Here is a 27425-nt window from a genome sequence, read left to right as displayed (position 1 = left end):
TTGAGTATTAGCGAATAAAACAGGTTAATATTAATTTGAATTGGGTGATTAATATATTTCTAGAAATGTATTTTTGAATTTTTATATTCAAAATTGACTATAATGAGAAAGAAGACTCACTGAAGTCTATTCATTTATCCTGATGAAGTTTTCTTGATTTCTTAATTCTTATAGGTACGCATTTGTAAATCTGGACAAGTGACTGCTATTCCATTTTGGTACCATATGTACCTTGATGAAGAGATTAGGTTGGACACTTCAAGTGAAGCCTCCCACTGGAAACAGGCTGCAGTTGTGTTAGATAATCCCATCCAGGTTGAAATGGGAGAGGAACTTGTTCTTAGTGTTGAGCACCATAAAAGCAATGTCAGCATCACAGTGAAGCAGTGAGGAGAATTTTTGTAGTGAAAATTGTTTAGAGTATCACCACAAAGTTCTTGTCTGAATTAGTGGGATTGTAATCATAAAGTGGGTACATAAAATTTAACTCCTTGTAATTTTTAAAATATAACATTAATAAAGCACATTTTAAAAGATCATAAAAAATAGCATTATTTTAAAACTTGTTGCACACTTGCTTTCAGGAAAAGGACACATCATTAGTTTTTTTAAAATTTAGGTACTTTAGTTTTACTTGATTTTATATGGATTTCTTTTTGTGTGTGTGGTACTGGGGTTGAACCCAAAGGCACTTTACCACTGAACTGTATCCCCATCCCTTTTTTATTTTTAAATTTTGAGACAGGGTCTCTCTAAGTTGCTGAGGTTGGCTTTGAACTTAAAATCTTGTCACAGCCCCCTGAATTGCTGGGAATAGATATTTACTCCACTGTACCTAGCAATTTAATAGATTTTAAGTCTTGTCCGTTTTGTCATGTGTCTGTAAGTAAAGCAAACTTTTAATTTTTTAGGCATCTTACATTTAGAAAACATCTAAAAGTAGGCTTCCACTGAAGACTTAGGGTTATGGTTACCTGTAAACCCCTTGCTTCTTTTAAATACTCAAATGTATTTAAAATGTACATGAATTAAGGAATAAATTTTCCCCCACTTTGGCAAAGAAAAATTAAAAAGCTGATAACAAAACAAAGTTTAAGGATTAAACCTAAACTAGTACTAGTTTAATCCTAAATTAGTACTTTTCAGTTTTGATTTGGATACTCAATAAGAAATATAATAATTCTTCCCATTTTTAGACTTTTGAAATAGGGAACTTATTGTCATGCTTTATAAGAAAGGCACAAAGATGATTCTTTGTACAAAACTATTATTATACTCATAGCTTTTTTTAAGTTAAATTTTATTGTGTGTATTTAAGATACACAACAGATTTTAGGACAAAGATAGTAAAGAGTTACAGTAAAGTAAATTAACATACATCATTTCAGTTACCTAGTTTTTATTTTTGTGGCAAGAGCAGCTTAGATCTCATATAGCATGATTCCCACATTTTATTACCTGCTATCCTATATTGAACATTAGCTCTCTAGACTTAGGCATTCTGTGTGTCTGCTGTGTCCTCTGACTTACATTTCCCCCATTTGCTGCCCACTTGCACTGCCCTTTGTCCACTATTGTTTCATTCTGTATCTCTGTATATTTGAATTTTCAAATGGCAAGGTGTTATTCTTTTTAAGGGCTGAATACAACTCTTACATAAATCCACCAGTTTCTTTATTCATCCATGCACAGGTAATTAGGTTGTTTCCATCACTTGGCTATTGTGATACTGCTGATTGATGAGCATAGATTTGCAGGTGTCTCTATGGCGGTGATTTTATTTCCTTCGGGTATATGCTGAGAAGAGGGATTGCTGGGTCACATAGTTTCATTTTAAATCTCTTCAGAAACCTCCATATGTTTTCCATAATGGCTGTACCAATCTGCATTCCCAAGAGTGTACAACTCCCTGTTCTCCATAACTTTGTCAGCATGTTATCTTTTGACCTTTTGAAAACAGCCATCCTAACAGGTAACAGGTGAGTGTTGGTACCTTAGTGGTTTTGAGTTGCATTTCCTTAATGATATGAAGAACCTTTTCATGTACTTGTTGGCTGTTTTCATGTCTTCTGTGTAGCTATATCTATTCAGACCTTTTGCCCATTTTTAATAGGATTATTTTTCTACCATTGAGTTGTTTGACATTTTAGATGTTAACCCCTATTAGATATATTCTTTGCAGATATTCTTTCCCCTTCTGTAGGCTGCCATTATATTTTGATTATTCCTTTGCTGTGCAGCTTTTTAGCTTGATGTACAGTTGTCCCTCGGTAGGGGATAGGGTCCAGGATCACCCACACAAACCAGAGTATTATGTCAAATAGTGCAGTATTTGTATATTTCCTGTATACATCCTTCCTTACACTTTAAATCATCTCTAGTTCATTTATAATACCTAATACAGTGTAAGCATTATTTAGTTCTTACACAGCATAAATATTGTACACAGTAGTAGTTATACCATTTTGTTCAGGGAATGATGGCAAGTATGTGTTCAATATAGATCTAGAGTTGATAAGAATCTATAGATGGAGAATATGTGAATTGAAGGGCCTCTTGCAGTTCCATTTACTTATTTTTGCTTTGGGGGCCTAAACTTTTGGTATGATGTTCAAAAAGTCATGGAGCTGTCTTTGTTCTTTCAAGAGTTTTATACTTGCTGGTTTTACATTTACATTTCCTACGCATTTAAAATTTTTGTGTCTGGTATAAGAAAGATTCCAGTTTCATCCTTTGCTTGTGTAAATTCAGTTTTCTCAGCACAATTTATTGAGAAGACTGTCCTTTTCCCATTGTGTCATCTTGGTGCTCTTGTCAACAATTATTTATGGTCTCTCTGTTCTGTTCCACTGGTCTGAGTGTCTGTTTTTATGCCCATCCCGTACTGTTTTGATTACTACAGCTTTGCATTTTTCTTTTTAAATTGGTTCTCATAATGTTGCCCAGGCTGATCTTGAACTCCTGGGCTCAGGTGATCCTCCTGCCTCAGCCTCCTGAGTAAGCTGGGACTATAGTCATGAGCCTCTGCACCTCGCTTGTAATACAATTTTAAATCAGGAAATGTAATGACTCCAATTTTTTCTTACTTGGAATTGTTTTTTCTATTTGGGGTCTTTTGTGTTTCCATGTTAATCTTAGGCTTTTTTTTTTTTTAAGAAGGCTACTGGATTTTGATAGGAATTACATTACATAGGGTATCTTTCCATTTGTTTACATCTTCAATTTCTTTCATCAATGTATTATAGTTTTTCAGATCCCTGGTTAATTTACCTCTTAAGTATTTTGATACTATCATAAATGGAATTGTTTTCTTGTTTTTCAGTTAAGCCATTATTTGTGTATAAAAATGTTGCTGGGTTTTGTATCTTGCTCATTTATTCTGATCCTGTTTTGTGGAATCTTTGAGGTTTTTAATACATTACCCAACTTTCTTTCAATAGAAATGTTTAATTTATAATAGTGGACAGAATGAAGACTTTGTACCTGAATTACTTTTATGAAATATACACATATGAATGTGTGCATGTGTGTATATATAAAGCAAAGGGTTTGAAGCAAAAGTTTTGAGAAACAACTCATCTTTGATATTTGCAAGATACTACCATGCCACTTTCTTTTTATAGTATAAACATGACTAGCAATTAGAGAAACTGCATACTAAATAAAAAATTTCTCCCAAATAACACCTACAAGTCTTTTAAGTATGGTTTAATGAATAATCAAGATCATTCAGCCAAGATTTACATTTGCTGCCACTTTTAATAGCACTGAGGAAAAACTTGTTTCACTTTTTTGCTCTGTGCCTCTAATCAAAAAATTTTTGTTAAAGCATTAGGTTTTAAAGAATGAGAGACATAAAAAGTTGCAGAAAATAAATGATAAACTCTTCTTTATTGAAAGACATTCAGTTGGGAAGTAGAGAAATAATTGTTAGGTAAGCTTATATGGCACATGATTATGATTAAGTTCCACTAATTTCTGAATTTATGCTTTCTGTCCAGAGCATTGTATTCATGCAGCAGTAGTAGGAAGCACTGATTTTTAAATTTTCCTCATTTAGGTCCATCCTCTTGATAATGCAGTGTAACATCAGGAGCATTTTAGCTGTAGTCATTTTCTACCATTTGAGTATTGATGTTCTAGTGTTGAGAAATCAAGTCTAAGTCTAGGAAATTTAGACTGATTATTTGTGATATACAAAACTCACGTGTATAAATCCTGTAGTTGTACTTGGTTTTCACCTGTGTTTATGTTGAAATTTTCCATCATTCATGGCTTGTCCCAAGCACAAAATCCTGAGCCAAGGGACACCAGGCTCAGGCTTAGAATAACATGGTTGTAGCAGTTTGCTTCTGCACACTGTTCAGGAGTCCACAGATTTACCTAAAGGCTCTTTTTTTTTCTCTTCTGTAGCATCATTAAGTATTTCCTCACATATCTTAGCTGTAGTAGGTGTAGTCTGTGGAGTCACAGTGTGTCCAAAACCTTGGTAGTGACCCATGGGTGAAGGTGGCATAGAAGAGGCAACAGAAATTGCATCTTGTGATGATGAAGATAACAAGCTTGTGTGTTCATTTTGATCTTGATCCTCAGGAAAAAATTTTTTCCTAGGATGTCCCCTGACTGTCCGTCCTTTGAAGTAATACAAAAGTTTTCACATTAGCCAAAAGGTATTTTAGCCATTATAAAGCTTACCATTATAAAAAGAAGCTCCCCACTACCCCCTGTTTACCTCCCCTCCCCAATTTGAAGGGCTTGTACTTTATTACTGCTTTAAATATTTGTTTGTTTCATTTCTTAAATAACTAGTAAATGGCCTAGGTAGGAGAAATAGAGTAATCTACTTCTTCAGAAGAATTAAGTCACTGGTACTTACCAACATGCCTCACTTGTTCAGAAATATCATCTCTGATATCTGAAACATCCCACATGGCAAGGAAGGAATCAAAGCATGAGCCCTCTTCTGCTTCTTGGACATATGGTTTATAGGAGAATGTGTAGTGATGAGCAATAGCAGCAAGGAACATCTCAATACAGATAATAAAGTCCTATAACAACAACAGCAACAAAATTAGCATCATTGTACTTAAATCTAGTTTTCTAAATTGCTATTATTCTCCAAGTACTTTTCAAAAGTACGTTAAGTGTCAACAGTTTTTTTCCCCCATATTATATCCATTTTTCCACTTTTCAAACAACACTATCTCAATCAAGTACTTTAGCAGCAAAGAACACTGTGTTCTCAATACATCACCCAAGGACTAAGAGGGAAACTACAGAAAGATGTGAACTAGGAAGATCAAAAACCAGGTTTTATTTCTGGTTGTTACAAATGAGTAGTTACAGCTGATTTCTCTAGGGTTTCCTCACCTGTTGAGTGAAGATAATAGTTATGGCCCCATAGTCTGCATGTTGTCATGTTTAGTGAGATTATATATATAAACACTTAACAAATAGTGAAGTTCTATTGAGTTCAGAGACCAAGCATTACTTACCTGGAGTCCTGTGGCCACGGCTTCTACTGTTTGCCATTCCCACGTATGCTTTTCAGAAATAACGCCAACTTTTACCAACAAAGCAATAACTACTGCTTGCCTATATGTTAGGAAAAGGTAAACGCCAAATCTATATCAAGCATAAAATGAGCAGTTGTTTTAAAAATATTCCATTTAAAAAAGCTAAAATCCCAGTGTAACTTGTGGACCACCACCCCCTGCCTGCACAGCATATTCCTCAATAAACTATATTAAATATACTTATTTCCTTTATGGATTCACTCTTCAATTACACAGTTTCATCTGATGAATTTTGATTATGTATTCTCAGAACTTTAGTACTTGGTTTACATATTTTTTTTTGCTTTGAAAGTATGTACAAATAATTAGATTTTAAGTTCTTTCTATACATAGATGGTGATTAACACCTTGTAAAATAGGCACTTAAGATGAAATAAAGGACACTCAAATGTTCATAAATGTTTGCACATGTGTGAATTATTCAAGTCATTCATGAAAGCAATAATTGTTTTTTCTTTTTTGGTACTGGGGATTGAACCCAGGGGAGCTTTAGTACTAAGCTACATCTCGAGTCTTCTTTATATTTTATTTTGAGATGGGGTTTTACTGCATTGCTGAGAGTCAAGCTAAATTGTTAAGCCTGGCCTTGAACTTGTGATGCTCCTGCCTCAGCCTCCCAAGTTGTTGGAATTACAGGTGTGCGCCTCAATGCCTGGCTAAAGCAATAACTTTGAAACCAGTCTTGTATGAAGTATTAGAGCTAGAGACAAACTCAGAAGGGGTCTGACTTTAAAGTAGGGAGTCATGCTGAGCATTTCAGGCACATATAGAGATAATGCTCTAGGTAATTTCAACAGCAAATGAGATAGACAAACTTTCAGATATCTTTACACAAGGATATTCACTTTAGTATTGCTTATAATGGTGAAAAATGTTAGGGACAATCTAAGTATCACTAAAAGGTTAAGTTTTACCTACATAATAGAATTCTAAGCAAAAATAAATAATCCAAGCAACAAGAAAATTGTATTTACTGACAAAAAAACTACAAAACACTGAACAAACTGCTGAGTGCCACAAGATTTTAGTTTTAAACTATTTCTGTGGAGTTTTACATATGACATATATGCATCAAAAAGGAAATCTTTCTGGCAGTGGGATTTTAATTTTTTCCTTTTTCCCTTTTTGTATTATTTCTTTTTTGTTAAATTCTATTTTGTGTATTTGTTTCTAGGACCTATTGCCCACCATTTTACTAAACGAATCATGTATAGTTTTTGCCTCATATTTTGAAGAATACTTCTTGATGAACATTTCCTCATATCACTAAATATTCTATGTCAGGTTTTTTCCCAAACTGCGGAGTATTTATTCTATTATATGATAGGGCCATAATTTACTTGAATGATTCCTTTAATATTTGAAATATTTAGGCTAATACAAATTATTTTCTTATACATGTTACAATCACCATATGATTATTTCTTTTTGAAACTCTTAGAAGGGCTAAGGGATGAATTTTTGTAAGGTGAGTAGAGCCATTTTTAATTCCTTTGCATGAACACTATTTTAAAAATCCTCCCTAATTGACAGTTTTATTGCCTTTTAGAAAAATGAGACCATTTAAGAGAAAGCAACACTTACCAAAAAGAAACAAAAACCACCAGCTTTACACAAAGAAATTTGCCAACAGGTTGGATTGGACTCAGTTCTTCCTTTAGTACTTTATAGAACAGCAGGAGACAATACATGGCAAACTAGAAATAAGATCAGTATTTAAGCTTCCTCAGTAAGAGTAACTATAGTAATGGAAACATTAACATCATAAACCAGAGACCTGGAACAGAGTAATGTTTCAGGCAAAGTTTTCTAGAATTTTTAGATTAATAACAAACTTTTAAGGATTGATGTTGCTGAATCTACACTGCATGAAATTTCTCATGAGAGATCTACAACATCTCTTTGATGTTTTAAAGTACTCACTGGGTCTCTAACAGAGAACAATAAACAAATGCCTAATATGAATGGAAGAAAAGGTTCTTGGTCAGCCAAAATTTAAAAAAAAAAATCTATTTGTAATTTTTTTATTTTTGTGATGCTGGGGGTTTAACCCAGGGCCTTACACATTAGGCAAGAGCTCTACCATTGAGCTACACCCCCAACTGTGACTTACATAACAGTATGCATTTTATTTATAAGTCACACATTAAATAAATACAGTTTCAATAAAACTGTGAACCCAAAATCTGAAAATACAGAATTGGAAACAATTTTTCTTGCAGGTAGTATGCTAGTCCAGTTGAATTTACTCTTCAAAGTAATAAATGCTCAAGGTTTATTTTAGAACTCAATATAATAACTTAGTATAGTATGTGAATAGCAGTGAACTTTAAAAAAATTTACTTTTCCCATTGAAATTATAAAATGCTGATTTAAAATATTTTAGAACATGAAAGTAGTAAAGGAAGGATAAAAATTACTCAGACTCCTATCATCCAACCATTTATTTGTACATATAATTTTAAATTTTTTTAATATCCAGTGTTGGGGATCAAACCCAGGGCAGGGTCTAGCAAGTACGAGGCAAGTGCTCTATCACTGAGCTACACCCCTAGCTATAAGCTGGTTTGTAAACACTTTTCATAAACTAAATATAAAATTGTACTGCCTAGCATATCTTTCACTTTACTACCAAATTTTCTGTTTAATAAGGATTATTTTTCCTAACTGCCTAATACTTTGTGCAATGGGAAGACCACAATACATTTAATCTGTTTCTATCACCGGGCTTTGGATTGTTTGCAGCCATTTGCTCTAACAGGCTTTCATACTCAAAGCCAAAATACTTCTGACCATTTCTTTAGAATAGAGTCCCAGAAAAAGATTTCCAATTACTGGTCACAAAGAAGAACATGGGGGAAAGCTTTAGATACACAGACATTTAGTTTTTATTCTACAGTTCTAATACCATATGTGCATCCACTGCATCTAAATTATTTTGCTGATAACATTAACAAAAGATTTCAAATAAAATGCACATTTTAAGCTCACAGGACAAGATAGATATGTCTTAACAGTATTTCTGAAATATCGTCCATTTTTTAAAACTTGGGAGTCTTAATTTGCTTTAATTCCAAATACATGATGTCAGCGAATTTTATTGCCCTGTTTTAAATTAAACCTTCTACTGTACTATAACCATCAGACATTTTCTCTCACTGAATAAGCCTAGTATATGTGTTTGTGCACTTTATTTACTTAGTAGAGTTTTGTGCTTTTGTTTATGACATAACCACATAGCCATGCAATGAGAATCAGAGATAAATGAACAATCACCAAATAATTAGCAAAGATAATTTATCTTTGTATAAAGGTATGAAATTTTTTTCAAGTTATTTTTGTATAAATTAACTTTCATGATTAAAAGGAAGCAATTAAGCTTTATTGCAAAAATAAATTGTGCATAAAAAATTTAGTTATATATAGACTAATTTAGAAGAAAATGAGTATTTACTTACCAATTGTGACATATTATTTATTATAACCAAATAAGTCCAAGCATTTGAGAAGCTGAAGTTTCCTTCATCATATATACCAAGCAGCTCACAGATCCTAATACAATGGTAAAAATGAGACAACTTTATGATTAATTACATCGACATGTATCATAAGGTACAATGACAGAAATTCTTAAATCCAGAATTCAGCTTATTTGAATTATCCTATAAATAAATACTTGACTTTGGTCAGAGAGTTGGCTGAAAAAATGAAAAGAAAAACATTTTTCTAGAGATGTTACCATATGATTAATTCCACCAACTTGAAGGAAATACAAAATAAGACCCATACACTGAACTAGAAAGAGTACTCATTAACTTTTTTTTTTTTTTTTAAAAAGTGCTGCCCAATTTTGAAAAACAATTGTTAAACATATAATGTTGAACTGTAGTTCAATTTTCCCCCTAATTATCTTGGAGATAAATATTTTAAGACCCAGAACACCTCCAGTAAATTTTAACCATGAGTATTAAGTTACATGTTCACTCAGTTTCTAAACTGTAGAGAATTAAAGCTGACCTTTATAAATAAATAAATTAGTGTTCATTGGCTAAATAATTCCTAGCTCAAAGGCAGGATAAAGAATTGACTTTTTCTTTCACCTGTTTTTCCATCTTTCCTTTGTGATTATGCAGAATGTAAGGACTAGGAGATAAAACATACAATCTACTTGCTTTAAATTATTTGTACATTCTTGAATATTTATGGGATAGTTTTGCCAGGCAGCAAATAAAACCTCATTTTTACCTCAAGTTCCTAACCTTAAAAATGTTCTAAAGAAAAATATGATTTACTTTTGGAAGACGGTGCTCCCAAAATACTATAAATTAACTAGGTAGGAAGCAAGTCCTAAAGTAGCATGGTTTAGCTTGATGCAATAGTTTCTGTAAAGTTGTGTGAACACTAACTTTGAAAAGGAAGCATGTTTTTCAAAGAGTTTTATAGTATGCTCTAGAAGATGTAAATCCTGTGGTGATTGCCTATAAATGGTCACATTATTTAATAGAGTAGCGTTTTTCTAATTTGTGCTTTTTAAAGCAGACTAGATTTATATCATTAAAATGTAAACTAAGGGCTGGGGTTGTAGCTCAGTGGTAGTGCTTGCTTAGTATGGGTGATACACTGGGTTTTGATCCTCTGCACCACATAAAAACTAATAAATAAAAAATAAAGGTTAAATTTTTTTTAAAAAGTAAATTATTACTTTTTGTTTTTCTATTTAGTTGTTTCCACATCAAAATACAAGGATTAAAGAAAGCACGTTTGTAAATGTGAAATCTATACTCACAAAGCAACGATGGTGGTGAAGGGCCTGACGACTGTGTACTGCAGTACACCCAGTTTGCACCTAAATAGCAATACTCTGAAAAAGAAGATAAATTCAGTATTTCAACTACTCACTTACATACCATCAAAATATCCTCAAAGCCTACAAATTAAAACCACTTTGATAAATGACAACATATCTATTTTTAATTCCTCCACTTTAGTCATCCTAAATGGCAGTGGAAGAACATGGATGGCAGCCAACAAATGACCTCTGAAATTATTAATGATTTCTGAAATTATTAGACAAAGATTGTCCTCTGAAAGATCCCCTTTTATGTACAGTCTCAAGTTCCAGAATAATGGATCAGAACAAAAGGAACAGAGTGGATCCCTACTACAGTTTGGATCTGAAAGTTCCCCAAAGGCTCATGTGTTCAAGGTTGGTCTCCAGACCATGGCACTAATGGGAGATGGTGGAAGGAAGTTAGGTCATTGGTGATGTATCCTTGAAAAGGATGTTGGAACCCCAGGCTCTTCCTTTTCCTGTTTTCTCATTGCCATTGGGTGAATAGGCCTCTACCTTGTGCTCCTGTCATGATGTACTGTGCTGCTTTCCCAGGACCAAGGGAACAGGGCCAAGTAACCATGAACTGAAACCTCTGAAACCATGAGCCAAAATAAACCCTTTCTCTTATTAAGTTGATTTTCTCAGGAATTTTGACACAATGACAGCTGACTAACAGTCCCTGCTTTTCTAGGAGAAAAACTAATGAATTATGGGTGCATGCATGAGCACATCTGTGTATGTGAATGCATATTTAGAAAGTATTATTTATCCTTAGGGAATACTTAGGACTTGGTTTCTTTTCAGCAAGTTTTTTTTTTTTTTTTTAATGTCATTACAAGGAGTTAAGTGTTACTGCCTGCACATACTGAAAGGATAAAACCAAATATCCTGTGTAAAACAGTTGTTAAAGAGGTAGTTAAATCCAAAGAACTTTAAAATATTACCCAAAAAATGATGCCTAATTCAGTTAGATTTTTTTTTTTTTTTTGTGGTTGTAAATGCTTTTATTTTACTTATTTATTTTTATGTGGTGCTGAGGATCAAACCCAGTACCTCACATGTGCTAGGCAAGCACTCTACCACTGAGCTACAGCCCTAGCACTAAAGTTAGATTTTAAGTACCATGGTAAAATTGAGACTTTTGAGTCATGGTAGGAAGACTAGAAATAGAAAATGTAATTTCTAAAACAGCCCTGAAACAAAACAAAACAAAAAACAAAAACAATATGAAAAATAACAAGGCTTTAATTCACTACTAGTGGGATCTAGAGTAGCACTAGTAATGAAACACAGTTACAACTGCCATGAAAACAAACATTTCATGTTGGTATAATCATCAGACTAAAATTATAAATAGACAAAGATTATAGTTTTGCCACTTAATGAGTTTTGAAAAAGTTTTTGATTTTCAAGGTTATTTGCTTTTATATTTTATAACAGCAAATAAATATTAGTGGAAAAACTTGGGCAATCTGAACAGATTCTGTACAGAGTATTGTACCAGTGTTTATCTCTCCCCTGAAGTTGCTTCTCCTATCCATACAGGATCTCTGGTCTTTGGATGCCAGGACCTAACCAGTAGCTTCCAGGATATATGCAAATATTATGCCATTGTATATAAGAGACTTGAGCATCACAGATTTTGGTATGGCTAAGGGTGTTGGAACCAATCCTTCACAGATACTGAGGGATTACTGTGCTATATATCCTATAGGTTCTATCTCTTTGAAGAACTCTAATACAATAAATGAGTCATGAATATATAATATTATTGGGGGAATCTGGGTAAAGGACATATGTGAAATCTCTGTCTTGTCTTTGCAACTTTTCCTTAAGTCTAAAATTATTAAAAATAAAAAGTTTATTTAAAAAAGAATATAATAAATGGAAAAGGGAAAGAAATAAAAGTGAGAAAAATGGAAAACAAAAACAGAAAGATAGGTAGAATGTATAAGGTATATCCAGAAAATATTAAACAATGGAAAGCTGGAAAACCTAATAACAGACAAAATGACTTTAAGATCCAAACAAACAAACAAACAAACAATTAAAAAACAACAACAACAAAAAAAAAACTGAACCAGAAAGACTATTTAGAATAGAAAAAGGCATAAAGTTAGAAGTTAAATACATAGGGAAAAGTAATCTCAAACATGCATGCACCTACTAAAATGTCACCAAAATATAGAAAGTAAAAAAAACTTGACAGAAGTATAAGAAGATATTAAAAAATCCATTATCAGTGGCATAATGTAAGCATCACTTTAGTACCTGATAAAGTACCAAAAATCAACAGACCTAGAAACACTGAAAAACAAAATGACTCCACAAACATGTAAATGTAACACAGCAACCCCCTAACGCATATATATCATCTTCAAGCACAGATTTAACTTTTATAAAAACTGATCATGAACTAGAAACCATAAAACAAATCTCAGTGAATTCCAAAGACTGTCTCAAAGTATATTTTCCAACTGCAGTGCAAATAAATAAAAGAAGAAACCAAAACAAAATGCTCATGTTTAGAAAGTTAAAAACTCCATAGCTCAGTTGGTAGAGTGCTTGCCTCACAAGCACAAGGCCTTGGGTTCAATCCCCAGTACTGCAAAAAAAAAAAAAAAAGTTAAAAACTCCAAAATAACTCAAAAAAATAAGAAAAAAGGGGGAAGAAATCTCAATGAAAATTTGAAAACTTGAAGCTGGAATAAATGAAAATATTAAATAATAAAGCCATGGGATTTAGAAAATATAATATTTGCAGGGAAAATTGCAGTCATTTGCAGTATTAAAGGGTGCGAATTAATAAGCTAAGACTCTAACATGTTAGGAAAAGAACATAATAAATGAAAGGAAATGGCAGAAAACAAATAAAGCAGATATCAATGAAACTGAAACAAGCATACTACTGTGAGAATGAACAAAACCAAAAGTCAGTCTTGAAAAGAGTAGTAAAATATAGACAATCTACTGGCAAGACTGAGTAAGGAAAAAAAAAAAAAAAGATATATATATATATAGATATATATATATATATATATATATATATATATATATATATATTTCCTATTAGAAATGGAGGGTCACAATGACAAATCCAAGAAATTAAGAAGATACAAGCTAATGTACATCCTGATATTGAAAAACTTTCTGTTTTGCCTAATTCTCCAAAACTACAATTTTCTGAAAAACGATTCCAGAAACAACAGGAAGCCTTAATTAAGTTCTACAAGTGACTTCTCACAAAGAAAAATTCAGGTCCAAACTTTGAAGACATAGTATACAGTCTCTTCTTATGATATATAAAGTCAATAATTTCTATTCATCCAGTATAACCTGGATATGAAAAGTATACAAGAACAGAAAAATAATTTTATTCATCAGTAAAATACAAAATTTCTAAAAAAATATCTGCAAACCAAATCTTGTATAAAAAGATGATATATCATAACCAATTTGTGAAATGCAAACAAGTTTTTTGTTTGTTTTTTCGGGTACTAGGGAGTGATCTCAGGGGCACTCTACCAGTCCTATTTTAGTTAGAGACAGGGTCTCACTGAGTTGCCTAGCACCTTGCTTTTGCTGAAGCAGGCTTATGACTTATAGAACTGAAAGGAGACAGATACAGCATAAGCAGATGACTGTCTTCCAGAGAATTTAAAAAGATCTACAGACTAAGAAAATTTAAAAAGATTTTTGAACATAAGATAAATATGCAAAAATCAATTGCCTTTCTACACTATACACAGGTAGCAGTTAAACTAGTTTTTTAAAAAAGATGTCCTTTATAACAGTAATAAAATGTATTTAAAAGTCAACAAAAGATGTGCAAGATCATTTTGAGAGCATTATACTTTAGAAAGATTATAAGCACATTATATTCATGAATAAGAAGACTCCAAAATCATATAGATGTCAATGTATTAGAAATGACTTTAGGGCTGGGGAGATAGCTCAGCTGGTAGAGTGCTTGCCTCGCAAGCACAGGGCCCTGAGTTCGATCCCCAGTACCGCAAAAAAAAAGTTACAGAAATGACTTTAATTCTAAAGAAGAAAACCAAACAGGCACTTTCAGGGAATTTGATGAGCTGATTCTAAAATAAATATCTAAGAGCACAGATGCAAGAATAACCAGGGCAATAGAGCTTGGGTTTTAAGGTTTACTGATGAAGTTTAACAACTAATGTGTGGAATTAGCTCAGGGATAGAAAGTTAACTAACAAATCAAGGAAAACATGACCCATACTTATGGAATGAGGAAGGCAAGATAACAATGGGGCAGTTTTCCAACAGAACAAGATGAAATTGCATTCCTACCTCCAAACATATATACATACAAACAAATGAACAAAAAACAACAACAAAACACAAAATCAAAGGTAGATTAACTGTTAAGTCTTAATAGCAAAAATTGAAGTGCTTGAAAGAAGAACACTTGCTTAATCCTGAGACAGGGATGGATTTTTAGAATAAGACCCTGACAATACTAAATATAAAATAACACTGATAAATTCAAATACATTAAAATTCAAAAGACAATAACATATCAAGAAAGGCATAGTAAAAATGTTTAAAGACCCCTTTAACTCTACAATACAGACACCCATTAAAAAAATGAGAATGCAAGCATTCCTCAGAATGGGAAATACAAGTGAATAACAAAGCTATGGAAAGATGCTCAACCAGTTTACTATCAGGAAAATCCAGATTAAGACTACAGTGGTATAGCATTGTACATGCTTGTGATAGGCAAACATAATGATAGGCCAAAAGTAGGTATGGATGCCATTAATCAAAACTGTTCTATAATGTTAGAAGGACAGTCATTTTAGCACACTTCATGTGTTAGTTAGATTTTCATCACTATAACCAAAATACCTGACAAGGACAACTTAGAGGACAAAAAGTTTATTTTGGGCTCCTGGTTTCAGAGGTTCAGTCCATGGTCAACTAACTCCATTGCTATTGCTCTGGGCCTGAGGTGAGGCAGAACATCATGGCGGAAGGGCATGATGAAGGAAAACTCATAGCCAGGAAGTAGAGAGAAGCTGGGGATGGGGGAGACTGAGGTCCCAGGGATAGAATATAAAACCCCAAAGGCAAGCCCTCAGTGACCTAATTCCTCCAGCTATATCCTACCTGCCTATAATTACCCCCAGTATAGTAGTTCTTTCAAAATATTAATCCATCAAATGGATTAATTCACTGACCAGATCACAGTTCTCATAATCTAATCATTCATCTCTGAACATTCCTGCATTGTCTCACACATCAGCTTTGGGGGACACCTCATATCCAACTCAAAACACTTCAGAAAATAATTTGCCACTAACTATCAAAGCTGAACAAAATCTAAAAGACCTAATATATACATGCCAAGGTACAAACCTAGAGCAATATTTTTCAAACTGTGTCAAATTCAACTTAGTAGACTATAACCCAATTTTAAAAACAAGAGAGAGGGAGGAATAGTAATATGGGTTAGTATTATTTCATGAAAATATCTGTCCCAGTTACAGAATTGTAAATGCACTGAGTCACTGTTTCCCCACTCTCCAGGAACCACCTATATAAAATTGAACATGCATTAAAAGAAAACTGATGGCACTCTTTGTTACAGAAATCAGAGTATAAAAAGCAGACTGTTATGATCTACTCACTGCAAACTTTCCATGGCATTTGAATCTTAAAACTAAAACATTATACTGAATGTTTAATATCAAACAACAATCCCCTGATTATCAGATATATTAATACCATTTATCTATTAGAGGGAGATGAGTAATCTAAACTGTATTCATATACAACAGAATGAAAAATTTTATTACTACTAAATCCATAACCAACCTCCCATGGTTTGATTTTGGTAAAAACATTTTCTTTTCAAAGGCAATGAAACTTGAGTTATATTGTGACTGAACAGCTGATCATTAGTTATATTATTCAACCAGCAAGTGTCAAAATAAAAAATTTCAGGTAAAAATGAAGTCAACACAAAGAGATTTAATAAGAATAAATGTACTCTTATAGTTAGGAACAAATGAAGTGCACAGGAATGCAGTATAAGAATTTTGATCAGTAGTATCATTTATAAAAGCTTTGGGGTGAATTTAGACACCTCCCAATTATAAGCCAGTTTGAAGAGGCAGCTATAGCTTCATCTCAGTTTCTTTATTTTGTTTTTATTTGTTTTCAGGTGCTCTATTAATAGAAGAGTCCTGATAGCTAAGCGGCCATATGATATCATCAAATAGATGGGATAAGTGTAATCTCTTATCTCTCCCAGCTTATACCCTTGCCCGCTTTCAATTCAGTCTCTACAAACCACTTAATTTTTGAAAATGAAATACACAGTATTTCTTTGCATACCATCCTATAATGGCTTCTCTCACTTGATAAACTTACACTGACCACAGTAGAGACAAATTCCTTTGAACCTTCTTTTTGACTAGATCTTATCCTTGGCACTGTCCTTGGCTTGCTTTAAGTCAGTCTAAGTAAAGAATTCCATTAAGTCATTTCCCCACCCCCTTGACATTTGATCACTCTGATATCTGAATTAAGTTTCTCATCCTCTACTCTTGAAATCTAAGCCCTTGGTCTGCTTTCAGGAAGAATCCCATTAGGTCAGTTTAGCAAGAATCTCCATATTTTTCATGAGTCCTCTTAGTAATTTTGTGTCCAGTGACCTCCTCAATCTGTTTTTTAGGGAAAAAAAAATCTCCTTTTGTTCTTGCATTCAGAGCTGAGCACAGTATCTCTCCCTTGACCCCCAACCTTTTTCTTAGTACTGTCTCTCATGGTCTCTGGTTAATTTTCTTTTACTGCATTTCCTGAAATAGGCAACTAAATGTTTGTATCTTCATTTAATTTCTAACCATCTTAATCGAACTGCTAAATTCCTGGGGTCTATGTCTGTTTTGTGCACTATGCTGTATCTATATGTTAAGGCATATAAGGTGCTCAACATATATTTATCAAATGAACATTAATTATTTCAAAATGCCAGATAGTTCCCTTTCATTCCAAATTAAGAAGAAAGAAAATTTGTCAGAATATTGTACAAATGGTTCTCTACTACATGGGAGGCAAGGTGGCCATCCCTGTGTTTATGTCTATACTGATCACCATACCCCGGATCATTTCATTAACCTTGGCAGCTTGTGCAATCTCCCTTGCTTCCCATCTACCAGTGTCAAATCATACTGGTTATTCAGTCGCATTGTCTTACTGTCTTTCTTTTCTTTTCCAATTTCACCCCTCTTTTTCAGCTTATATCACAAATTAACTGTTGTAACCTAATTCATTTCCCCATCTCTTTCTCTCCAATGTACCTTTAATAGTGCTGCAAGATTAATCTTTCCAAAATGCTGCTTTCAAATGTTGACTTGCAAAAAAAATACCTGGTCGTTCTTTTATGTAATAAATGAAATCTTTTTTCTATATATATATATTTTTTTTTGGTACAGAGATTGAACCCGGGGGGCTTACCAACTGAGCTACATCCTCAGTCCTTTATTTTATTTAGAGACCCAGGGTCTTGCAAAGTTGCTTAGGACTATGCTAAATTACTGATTGGCTTTGAACTCTGGATCCTCCTGCCTCAGTCTCCCAAACTGTTGGGATTATAGACATGCGCCACTACACCTGACTAATAAATGTAATCTTAACCTCAATTTATTTTTCAAAATGCAAGCCATAAATGATACAGGCTTTATTCTTCCTTTATATCCTACAGGAACAAGGCAAACTACCATGTCACTAGAATAAACACTGCTATTTGTTGCCTCTATTTCATATCATACATTGTTTTCCCATCTAGACTATCTAGTCACCACATCTTTTAATTAGCTGTGTGATCCTGCATTAAGATCAGCAGAGCTTGGTTCCCAATTATAAAAGAATGTTGATTCAATGATTTCTAAGGTTTCCTCCTGTAATACACTGTTGAGCTTTTCTATTTGGGTGAAGAGTGTAAAACAAACCTAATATGTAGATTACGTGTTTTGTTAATCTTCAAACTTGACTGAACTATATCAGGGCACAGACTCTGTCTTATTAATTTATTTTCCTTTGTTCATAGGAGAGCTGACTGGTACTTAAACACTGCTTAAAAAAACCAAAATAGTAAAGAATTAAAAGTTGAACATACTTACTCTCCCATAGGCCATGGTGGACAGCAACATAAAGGTGGAAAATGTTTCTGCTGATCTTTGGCTTCAAGGATTAATACCAGATTTGGATATCGGTTAGTTAGATAATTAGTAAGGAATCCCATAAAGTTGTAAATGACATAAGCTTCATAGCATTCTCTGCAGGTATCCACATATATTGCAATGCTGGGATATTTTAAAGCTATCCACTATGAAAAAGCACAGATATTAAAAACAGTTGCAGCTTGGAAAAAAATGAATTACCACTTCAATAAGCTAGTTTTGAAACTTGAGATTTCACATACTTAAATTACATTCTCTAAAATTTATCATTATGATGGTTACCAGACAATCTGAAATGAATTATTATTTTTGTGTGATGGGACTTGAATGTGGGGCATTGTGCATACTCTACAACTAAGTCACATCCCCAGTCCTGTGAAACACATTTTTAAAAGTATTAAGCAACTTAGATATAGATACATAAAAAGATAAGTGTTTGTAGTAAATAATGAACATCAAGAGGGAAACAAAATTACGTGAGTTATCAAATGTAATCTGAAATTTTTCTTAACATGATCACAGAAAATGCTGCTCAAGACTTTTTTTAAAAAAATATATATATCTAATCAAATTAGAGCAGTAGTCCTCTCTACCACTGGGGAAAGTGTATCTATATTTTGGTCCAAATAAAAGATAATAAATAAAAAAGCCTAATAGTGTACAGTATCTGCAGAATCAGCATGTGCAGGTTCAACCAAAATATCTCAAAAATAGCTCAAAAATATCTGAAACAGCTAGGCACAGTGACACATGCCAATAATCTCAGGACTTGGGAGGCTGATGTAGGAGGAATGCAAGTTGGTAGCCAGCCTCAGCAACTTAGCAAGTCCTTATTTAGAGCATAAAATATTGATCAGATATTTACCTAGAAAAGAAAATAATTATTTTGAGATGTTGTCTCAAAATTTTTAAAAAAAGGATAGGGATGTTGCTCAGTGGCAAAGTGCCCCAGGTTGAATCTCCAATATGCCTCCCACCCTAGCAAAACAAAACAACAACAACAAAAAACCCCACTAACACAAAAAATACCTGCATCTTCATTAAATAAGCACAGACTTTTGGGATCATTATTCCTTAAACTATACAGTGTAATAACTACTTACATTGCCTTTAAATTGTATTATGTATTATACATAATCTAGAGATGAATAAAGTATATGGGAGGATTGCAAAAGTATTATGTTAATACTATCTATTTTATACAAGGGACTTGAGCATCAGTGCATTTTGGAATCTGTGTGTGTGGGTTTCTGGAACCAATCCCTTGTAGAAACTGAGAAATGACTAAAATTTAAAGTATTACATTCTTTAAAGGACTAAGGGTAATAATCTGAAAAATTTTAAAGATTAAGAAAATAATTTTTAAAAATTTAAAAGAGCCACATTTTCACTTTTTATCTTGTCATTAAAACCAAGAAATTTTTCACTTTTCTTATTACTCTAACTCCTCCTTGTCAATAATGTACTTTCATAACCTGAAGCATTCTGTAATAAGCATAGTTACCATCACCAAAAGAGTTCTTAATGAAATAAAATGAAATATACTTACACTATCTAAACTGTATATGGGTACCATCCAAAGAATCCTATTTGGAAAGCAAAACATAAATTAAAAACATTTTATGTTATATTATGAAATAAGTCAACACAACACAAGTAGAATCAAAATATATTAGGATTGACCTTATTATTGGTTTTTGTAGTTCAGGTTGTGTATAATGCACTAGGTGTTGCAGTATCACCCACAGCGATATAGGTATAGTCAACAGCAAAAAGATTCCGGCAATAAACCAAGCCTTGGTGTGTATTCCAACCTTAAGAAACAAAAGAACACATTACTACAGATTCTGATATGAAAACTAAAGAGAATAAAATACTTTTATTTCTTAAATTTTCATTTTATTACTAATGAGGCTCAGTATTTGCTAAATGATCAGTGGATATTATTATTTGTGGGGGAGTACCAGGGATTGAACTCAGGGGCATGTAATTCCTGAGCCACACCCCCAGCCCTATTTTGTATTTTATTTAGAGACAGGGTCTCACTGAGTTGCTTAGTGCTTTGCTTTTGCTAAGGCTGGCCTTGAATTCGCCATCCTCCTGAGCTGCTAGGATTACAGGCGTGTGCTTCCATGCCTGGCTTAGTAGATACTTTTATTCCACCTTTAAAATAAACAGCCTATTCCCATAGTTTGGAGGGAGTGGCCAGCCCCTACTGGGGTTGAGCATTTTCCCCATGTAGCCTTTTATAGCAGCTTTTCATACATTAAAAGTATCAACATCATGCCATTCTCCACCCCATGCTTGTTATTTGCCTTTTATATCTAATTATTGTGTCAATATCTAATTATTATATGCAAAGTTTTATATCTAATTATTATATGCAAAGTCAAATCTAAAAATATTTTTATGGCTTATTTCTTTCCTTTCATGCATGCATAGGTAAAAATATACCAATACTTTCTTCAATTTTTTTTTTTTTTTTTTTTTTTGCGGTGCTGGGGATTGAACCCAGGGCCTTGTGCTTGCAAGGCAAGCACTCTACCAACTGAGCTATATCCCCAGCCCTTCTTCAAATTTTTGTTAAACATTTTAGTAAAGTCTTGTATGTATGAAAATTGCAATGCACATTTATTGTTATCAGATATTTTGCTAAATTCTTTAATACATTATCCCTATGAACCCTCTCAATTGATTACTGCCATTATTACTGTCCAAACAAATTGTGTTAATATATCTATCACTCCTCTTACATACAACAATGTCTATTCAGGATATTATCATTTTAAAAATCTTTAACTTCTTTTTTAAGGTAAATATCTGATCAATATGCTATCTTCTGAAAGCTCATTTCTAACATTATACTTGGAGCCATCTCATTGTAGAGCTGAAGTAAAATCCACTTGCTGATGAAAACACCCTTATTTGAACCCCATTTCTATTTGGGCAGCACTAGGGCAAGAATTTTATACTAACTTGTTATTTGGTTTCAAAGAGAGTGAATCTTTTTTTTTTTTTTTAATCTTCAGGGAAAAGATGTACAGTTATTTTTGGTAGTTGAGGGGTTTGTGTAGTTAACAGTTAAAATAGAACTGAAGTACACAGCTTCCAGTTTCACTGTTTGAAACAGGATTCTTTTCCCCCACTAGGAGTCAAAGATTAAAGTGGTAGAAAACAAAAATATGGAGAACAAGTATATTTTTATAACAATGCATTTCTACATTATAATGTGTAGAGAATTGAAAGATGCGTAGAGATGAAGACTTCAAAAGCAATGTCTGAGTACTCGTTTTCTAGGGTTTTTTGCTTTCCTCGATTTCATTTAAAATTGAGTATTCATTTTTTAAAAAATCAAGCAATCACTTTAATGATGATCTAAGAAAATAATAACAAGCATATTCCAGAGCTTCTTTATTACAAGGTAATCTTTAAAACAGTATCGCCAAGTGGTTTTGTTTATTTTTATGACTGTCTTAGTGCCAAAAAGTTAAAAGAGAAGAAAGCGCTTGTGGCTAAAGAAGGCCACGCATCCTCATGGTGTGCTGTAAGAAGAAAGTTCTTTTTCAAACAATCATAAAACAAATGATTAGAGAAATGACTCATTATAGTATGGTCATGCCAAATTTTAAAAATTCTACATCACAGTATCGTTTTGACTGTGCAAGTGATAATTTAGCTTCAGAAAAACATTTGTCCACATTAATGGCATTAATCTCAATTATTAGTTTACAGTTGGTTTGATTTTTGAGTCGTGCATAAATAATTTAACCTATTTTATATGTGTACATATTTAAGCAACATTACCAAAGAGTAAGTCAATATTAGTATCTGTAGAAATATAATCACTACATTTATTTTAAATTTATATTTATCTAAATAATTTATTCAAATTTGAGACACAATGATATGAAAATACCATTAACAATATCCTTAAACTTTGCAGTCATGAGTTGTTTTTTGTTTTGTTTTGGCTCACAAAATAAGGAGAAGGAGAGAAGTAGAGTAGATTTGTTTTCCTAAGGCAATTTGAGGAAAGAAGAAAGAAAAAAAAAAAACATTAAAGGTAAGTCTCCAGGAGTAAGTGAATTCTCCCTTAATCAAATCCTTCAAAACAGAATAAAGCCAAATAGAAGCAAGTGCTTTCTGGGCCCAATCCTTCTGAAGGGAAGAGAGCAGAACCGAAAAACTGTAGCTTCCTAGAGCATAAGGACGAAAGAGGCAAGTAAAAAGGTCTACAGAGCACTGTGTCATCGTGCATGCATCTAATTTATTTGACTTCGATGACACATACTAGACCAAAAGAGTGCAGGAAACGGTTTAAATTGTGCAGATGGTCCTCCCGCCATTCCAATAAATGAGCGTGTGCCTTACCATGGGCATGGGATGGACCTCCTGTTTTTTACAGTCTCAGCTCCCACTGACTTCTCACAGCCTGAGCTTTGCGATTCTAGTGTTTAAAGACATGTATTTTTCATGTCTTTAAACATAAGTCAAAGTATATCTAGTGCTCAAACAGATACATGTAATGTTGCTTTAGCTGCTCAATTTGAGAGCCTACTTCCATCTAAGCTGTTATTGCACAAGTAAAAATGTTGTTTCAATGCAATAATGATACTGATATTTTAAAAAATCATAGTGGTAACTAGGGTTTACTGAGCACCTACTATTTGTTGAGCATAGTATTAAGAATTTTATATACATAAATTCATTTAGTGAGAAATGATGAACAGAAGAATACTATATATAAAGCCCTTAGCACAATGCCAATTCAGTCACTTATTTCTCAATTTTTACATCTATAAAATACGGATACTTATTTCAGGGCTTTTAAGAGAACTGCATAAAATTATAGCTAGAGTTAAATCTTGGGGACATGGTCTAGTTAGCATCTCTAACCTTAAGGGAACAGAAAACCTTTTTTTAATCACACACTCCTCTCCAAGTATTATACCATTCATTTCTCAGGTTCCTTGAGAGTTGAAATTCTCAAAGCAAAAGCAAAACAAAAAAACACATAGCTCATTTTTCTCTCCTGAATCCACTTTTTCAACTCATACTCTTTCCTCAAATAACTCTACTCTGGTTTGAGCCCTTAAAACTCCACTGAAACCTTTACTAAGATCACCAACAAGAAGAGTGATGGATCTTGCAGCAGCATTGGACACTGTTCACTTTGTCTTTCTTGGAGCAGTCTCTTGGCATTCACTTTCCCAATGGTTGCTGCTTTATCTCCTATTCTTTCTATATGACCTCTAAAATTGATGCTAGGTCCTTTTTCTTTTTTGGTACTGGGGACTGAATCCAAAGGTGCTTTACCACATCCCCAGCCCTTTAATTTTCAGACAGGGCCTCGCTAAGTTGCTGAGGCTGGCCTCAAACTTGTGATCCTCCTGCCTCAGCCTCCCCAGTCACTGGGATTACAGATGTGTGCCACCATGCTTGGTGGTGCTAGGTCCTTTGCCATTTCTTTATAATTTTGTCCATGGTTTTGAATACCATCTACATTCTGATAACTCTATTTGACTAAACTGTGTTCCCTCTAAAATTTGTATGTTAAAGCCCTAACTCCTAATGCAAATGACAACATTTATTTGGAAAAGGGGCCTTTAGGAGATAATTTAGGTTAAATGAGGTGATAAGGGTAGAACCCCAATCTGATAGGGCTAGTAGCCCTATAATATGAAGAGACACCAGAGAGCTTTTTCTGTACCATGTGAGGAAAGAGCAAGACAGCAACTATCTGCAACCCTCGTGGAGGGCCTTCACCCAGTCATCAATCCTGCTGTTGTTTAAGCCACTTGATCTACGTGTTTTCTTCCTTTAAAAAAATCATTTTGCACAACACTGGGGATTAAACCCAGGGCACTCTACCACTGAGCTATATCCCCAGTTCTTTTTATTTTTAATTCTTTATTTTTAGACAGGGTCTTGCTAAGTTTCCAGAGCTGGCCTTGAACTTGCGATTCTGCCTCAGCCTCCTGAAAACCTGGGATTATAGGTATATCCAACTGCATACATGACATGATCATTTGAATGTCTCTCATTTAACTAATCATCCATAACAAAACTCAATTTCTCTCAAACCCATCCTTAAACTTTTTTCCATCTCAGTAACTGGTACCACCACTTAGTCAGCTGTTCAGGCCAAAAACTTCAGACTCATCTTTGGTTCCTCCCTTTCTCTCAATCTCTTCTCTCTAATCCAGGTCCTGTTTGTTCACTTCCAAGGATACTTAAAATTCAGCTTTCTTCATTCACTTCTGTTATTCTGATTTGGGTCATAAATCATTACATCCCAGGTACCCACTAACTCTCAACTACCACAAGAGCTTTCCAGCTTCATGTCACTTCATTTTCTACAGCTGACAGATCGAGCTTTGGAAGTAGTGCATTAACCCTGCCATTCTTATTTACTTCTCAGACCTTTTTTTAGTTTTTTCCATATTATTTATTTTGTTTTTGTTTTTGTTTTTTTGGTGGCTGCATTTGTCTTCACCACTAAGTTCAAAGAAGGCAGGTCCGTGTTTTTATATTTCTTACCATATAGTACACAAAAAACTTGATTCATCACTGAGACTCAATCATTTAATTCAAGTGTCAGTCATTTGTGCAGGAGAAGGAAGACAAAACTAAGTTTAATATATATTGTGGTAGATGGCAAATTTCATGAAGAAAAATAAAGCAGGGAAGGAAATATGAAGAGTTGAGAAGAACCTTGCAATTTTAAATAGGGCAGCCAGATGACATTTGGTAAAGACCTGAAAGACGTAAAGGAGTAAGAACTTCCGGGCAAATGGCATTCTATGAAGGAGAGCAAAGGATCTAAGGAGGGAGCATGCCCAGCAAGTTGAACAAAGCTAGTGCAGTGGAAGCCCAGAACATGAGCAGAGAAAGTTCAAGGGAGGGAGTAGTATCAGATCATGGGTCTTGATAGCCATAGTTAGGAATATCGATTTTTGCTGTGGAGCTACAAGTGACTGAAAGGACACACTTACAGTGACACATTTTAGCTGACATTCTGAATAGTGTATTCAGAAAAGTCTAGGGAAAATGTTCAGAATTTGGCTCAGGGTATTCTCTGGGGTCACAATTTTTCTTAACTGTTAGCGGTACTTAAAAACTAAAGTTGAAACTCACAACTAAAGAAATCTTAAACTGGGGTGATATTATATCTTTCATTAACTTTAAAAATGGTTCCTATACCATACTCCAAGGAAACACTTATTTAAAGTAAAAAAACTATTTGTATTAAGATGTTTATACATGCATTTTGTCAAACAAGTTCAAATAACCTAAACAACTAACAAGTGAGAAATACTTATTGTAGCAGAATATATTCGGAAAGTCAACAAAAAAATAATAGTGAACACACAGAACACAAATGTATAAAATACATTGTTTAACATTTAAAAAGTTTCCAAAATAAAAGAGGGCCTAAAATAGCCATAGATTCTGTAAAATAAGTGTTTCTTAGTAAAAGTACTTTCTGATTTTTATTAAATCAGAATTTAAAGTTCACTATATATTTTAAAATAAAGCACATATCTTAGCTAAGTATTTACCTGGGGGTTTTTCAGTTTGTAGTACTTTACTGATGTCACAATAAGAATATGACATCAAAAAATATTCAAGAGACTTTTTGCAAAACCTTTGCTTTGGTTAGAAGCTAATTTCAAAAGTAAAAACAAACAACAAAGTCAAACCAACCAGAATCCTTTAATTCAGGAAGCTAATTAAAAGCTAGTAAAATTCAATACATGGTTTTCAAGGTAATTTATTTGATGACTAAGTCCAATACCTGAACAGCAGATCAGACTTCAGGAATAAGATTACCTTGCTTTCAGGGAAATGATGAATTCTTGCAAAACGGTGTTCTTCTAAGCAGTTACATTAACATATCCTAACTATTTTCTCCACCCGGCCCCACTTCCACCTGTAGCATGATTTGAAGAACAGTGAACAAACCGGGCTGGTTCATGTCCAAACACTGGTCTCATTTACATGGGATGGTTTTCAGATACCAAACCTGGGTATTTAGGGTAGAAAAGGGAAGGGTATCTTTTCCCCAACCTTAGGTAGACTAAAGAGTAGAGGCCGAAAGTGCAGGTCCCTCTTACCTCCAGTTTCTGTAATTCCCACACGCATAGGGGAACCGCAACGACTATGGACACCAGATAGATGACCACAGCTAAAGGTCGAATCCACTGTCTCCAGTTCCTCCAGGTACACGTGCAAGGCATGTTTTCGCATAAATCAGATCCGCGCAGCGAGGAAAAAAAGCTCAAAGGAGATTGTAATACCGAGCCCTGTTCTGTGGTTGTTTTGTCAACTCGCATACTACGGAAAACGAGCTGCTTAGGCGACTTTACCAACAGCTCGAGCCGCCTCCTCGGCCGGCGTTGTGCTTTCTGCTGCTCCCGATGCAATTGCGGCCGCTGAGGGTGCTACCACGGAGCAGTGCGGGCAGCATCCTTTCTTCCCCACCCCTCATCTACCCGGTTCTGCCGCGGTGGAAACCCCGGGCGGAGCCGCTGCCCTCACCTGGGGATCGCCCAGAGCTCCGCCTGCACCATGGCCTGGAGCAGAGCGGCGCCGACCAGGACTGCTCTCTAGGGCCCCTGCACACTCCGGTTCTGCCGGTTCGTTCTTTCCTTTGGGGATCGAGCTTCGTCCCTCCTGCGCTCCCAAGCGTCTCTTCGCCCCACTCGGTTGGTAGACAGGGGCCCAGGATTTCCTCACTCACTTTCACGGGACATGCCCCCCCCCGGCGGAACCCAAGGCCAAAGCAGGACTTTGGGC

At 34.3% G+C, this 27425-nt stretch overlaps 2 protein-coding genes across 3 annotated transcripts in view; one reads left to right on the top strand and one right to left on the bottom strand.

Annotated features, from left to right (window-relative positions):
* Prmt9 (protein arginine methyltransferase 9) overlaps nt 1–5965 on the top strand; it is a 45612-nt gene extending 39647 nt beyond the window's left edge. For both annotated transcript variants that reach the window (XM_047566164.1, XM_047566163.1), the window contains one exon: nt 175–5965. In XM_047566164.1, the coding sequence (XP_047422120.1) occupies nt 175–390 (216 nt within the window). In that variant the 3' untranslated portion in view covers nt 391–5965. The remainder of the gene's footprint in view (nt 1–174) is intronic.
* Tmem184c (transmembrane protein 184C) lies at nt 3873–27425 on the bottom strand. Its single transcript, XM_047566165.1, has 10 exons — nt 26744–27425; nt 20310–20440; nt 20176–20212; nt 18567–18772; nt 10363–10437; nt 9035–9128; nt 7161–7273; nt 5496–5595; nt 4877–5048; nt 3873–4632 (listed from the first exon to the last, which is right to left on the bottom strand). Exons 1-10 carry the CDS (start codon nt 26960–26962, stop codon nt 4364–4366), a joined length of 1416 nt encoding a protein of 471 aa, XP_047422121.1. The 5' UTR covers nt 26963–27425; the 3' UTR covers nt 3873–4363.

The sequence above is a fragment of the Sciurus carolinensis genome, chromosome 10 (assembly GCF_902686445.1).
Source record: "Sciurus carolinensis chromosome 10, mSciCar1.2, whole genome shotgun sequence".
NCBI classification, from domain to species: Eukaryota; Metazoa; Chordata; class Mammalia; order Rodentia; family Sciuridae; genus Sciurus; species Sciurus carolinensis.
The sequence above is the reverse complement of the archived record's forward strand: the minus strand, read 5'-3'. Positions and strand labels throughout refer to the sequence as shown.

Excerpts from the sequence above, each read along its gene's own strand:
- Tmem184c (XM_047566165.1), bottom strand. The coding sequence starts at position 26,962 with ATGCGAGTTGACAAAACAACCACAGAACAGGGCTCGGTATTACAATCT. Across the intron at positions 20,213-20,309 it reads CTACAAAAACCAATAATAAG|GATTCTTTGGATGGTACCCA; the intron begins GTCAATCCTAAT and ends CTTTCCAAATAG. Across the intron at positions 10,438-18,566 it reads CCACCATGGCCTATGGGAGA|AGTATTGCTATTTAGGTGCA; the intron begins GTAAGTATGTTC and ends CTTCTTTTTCAG.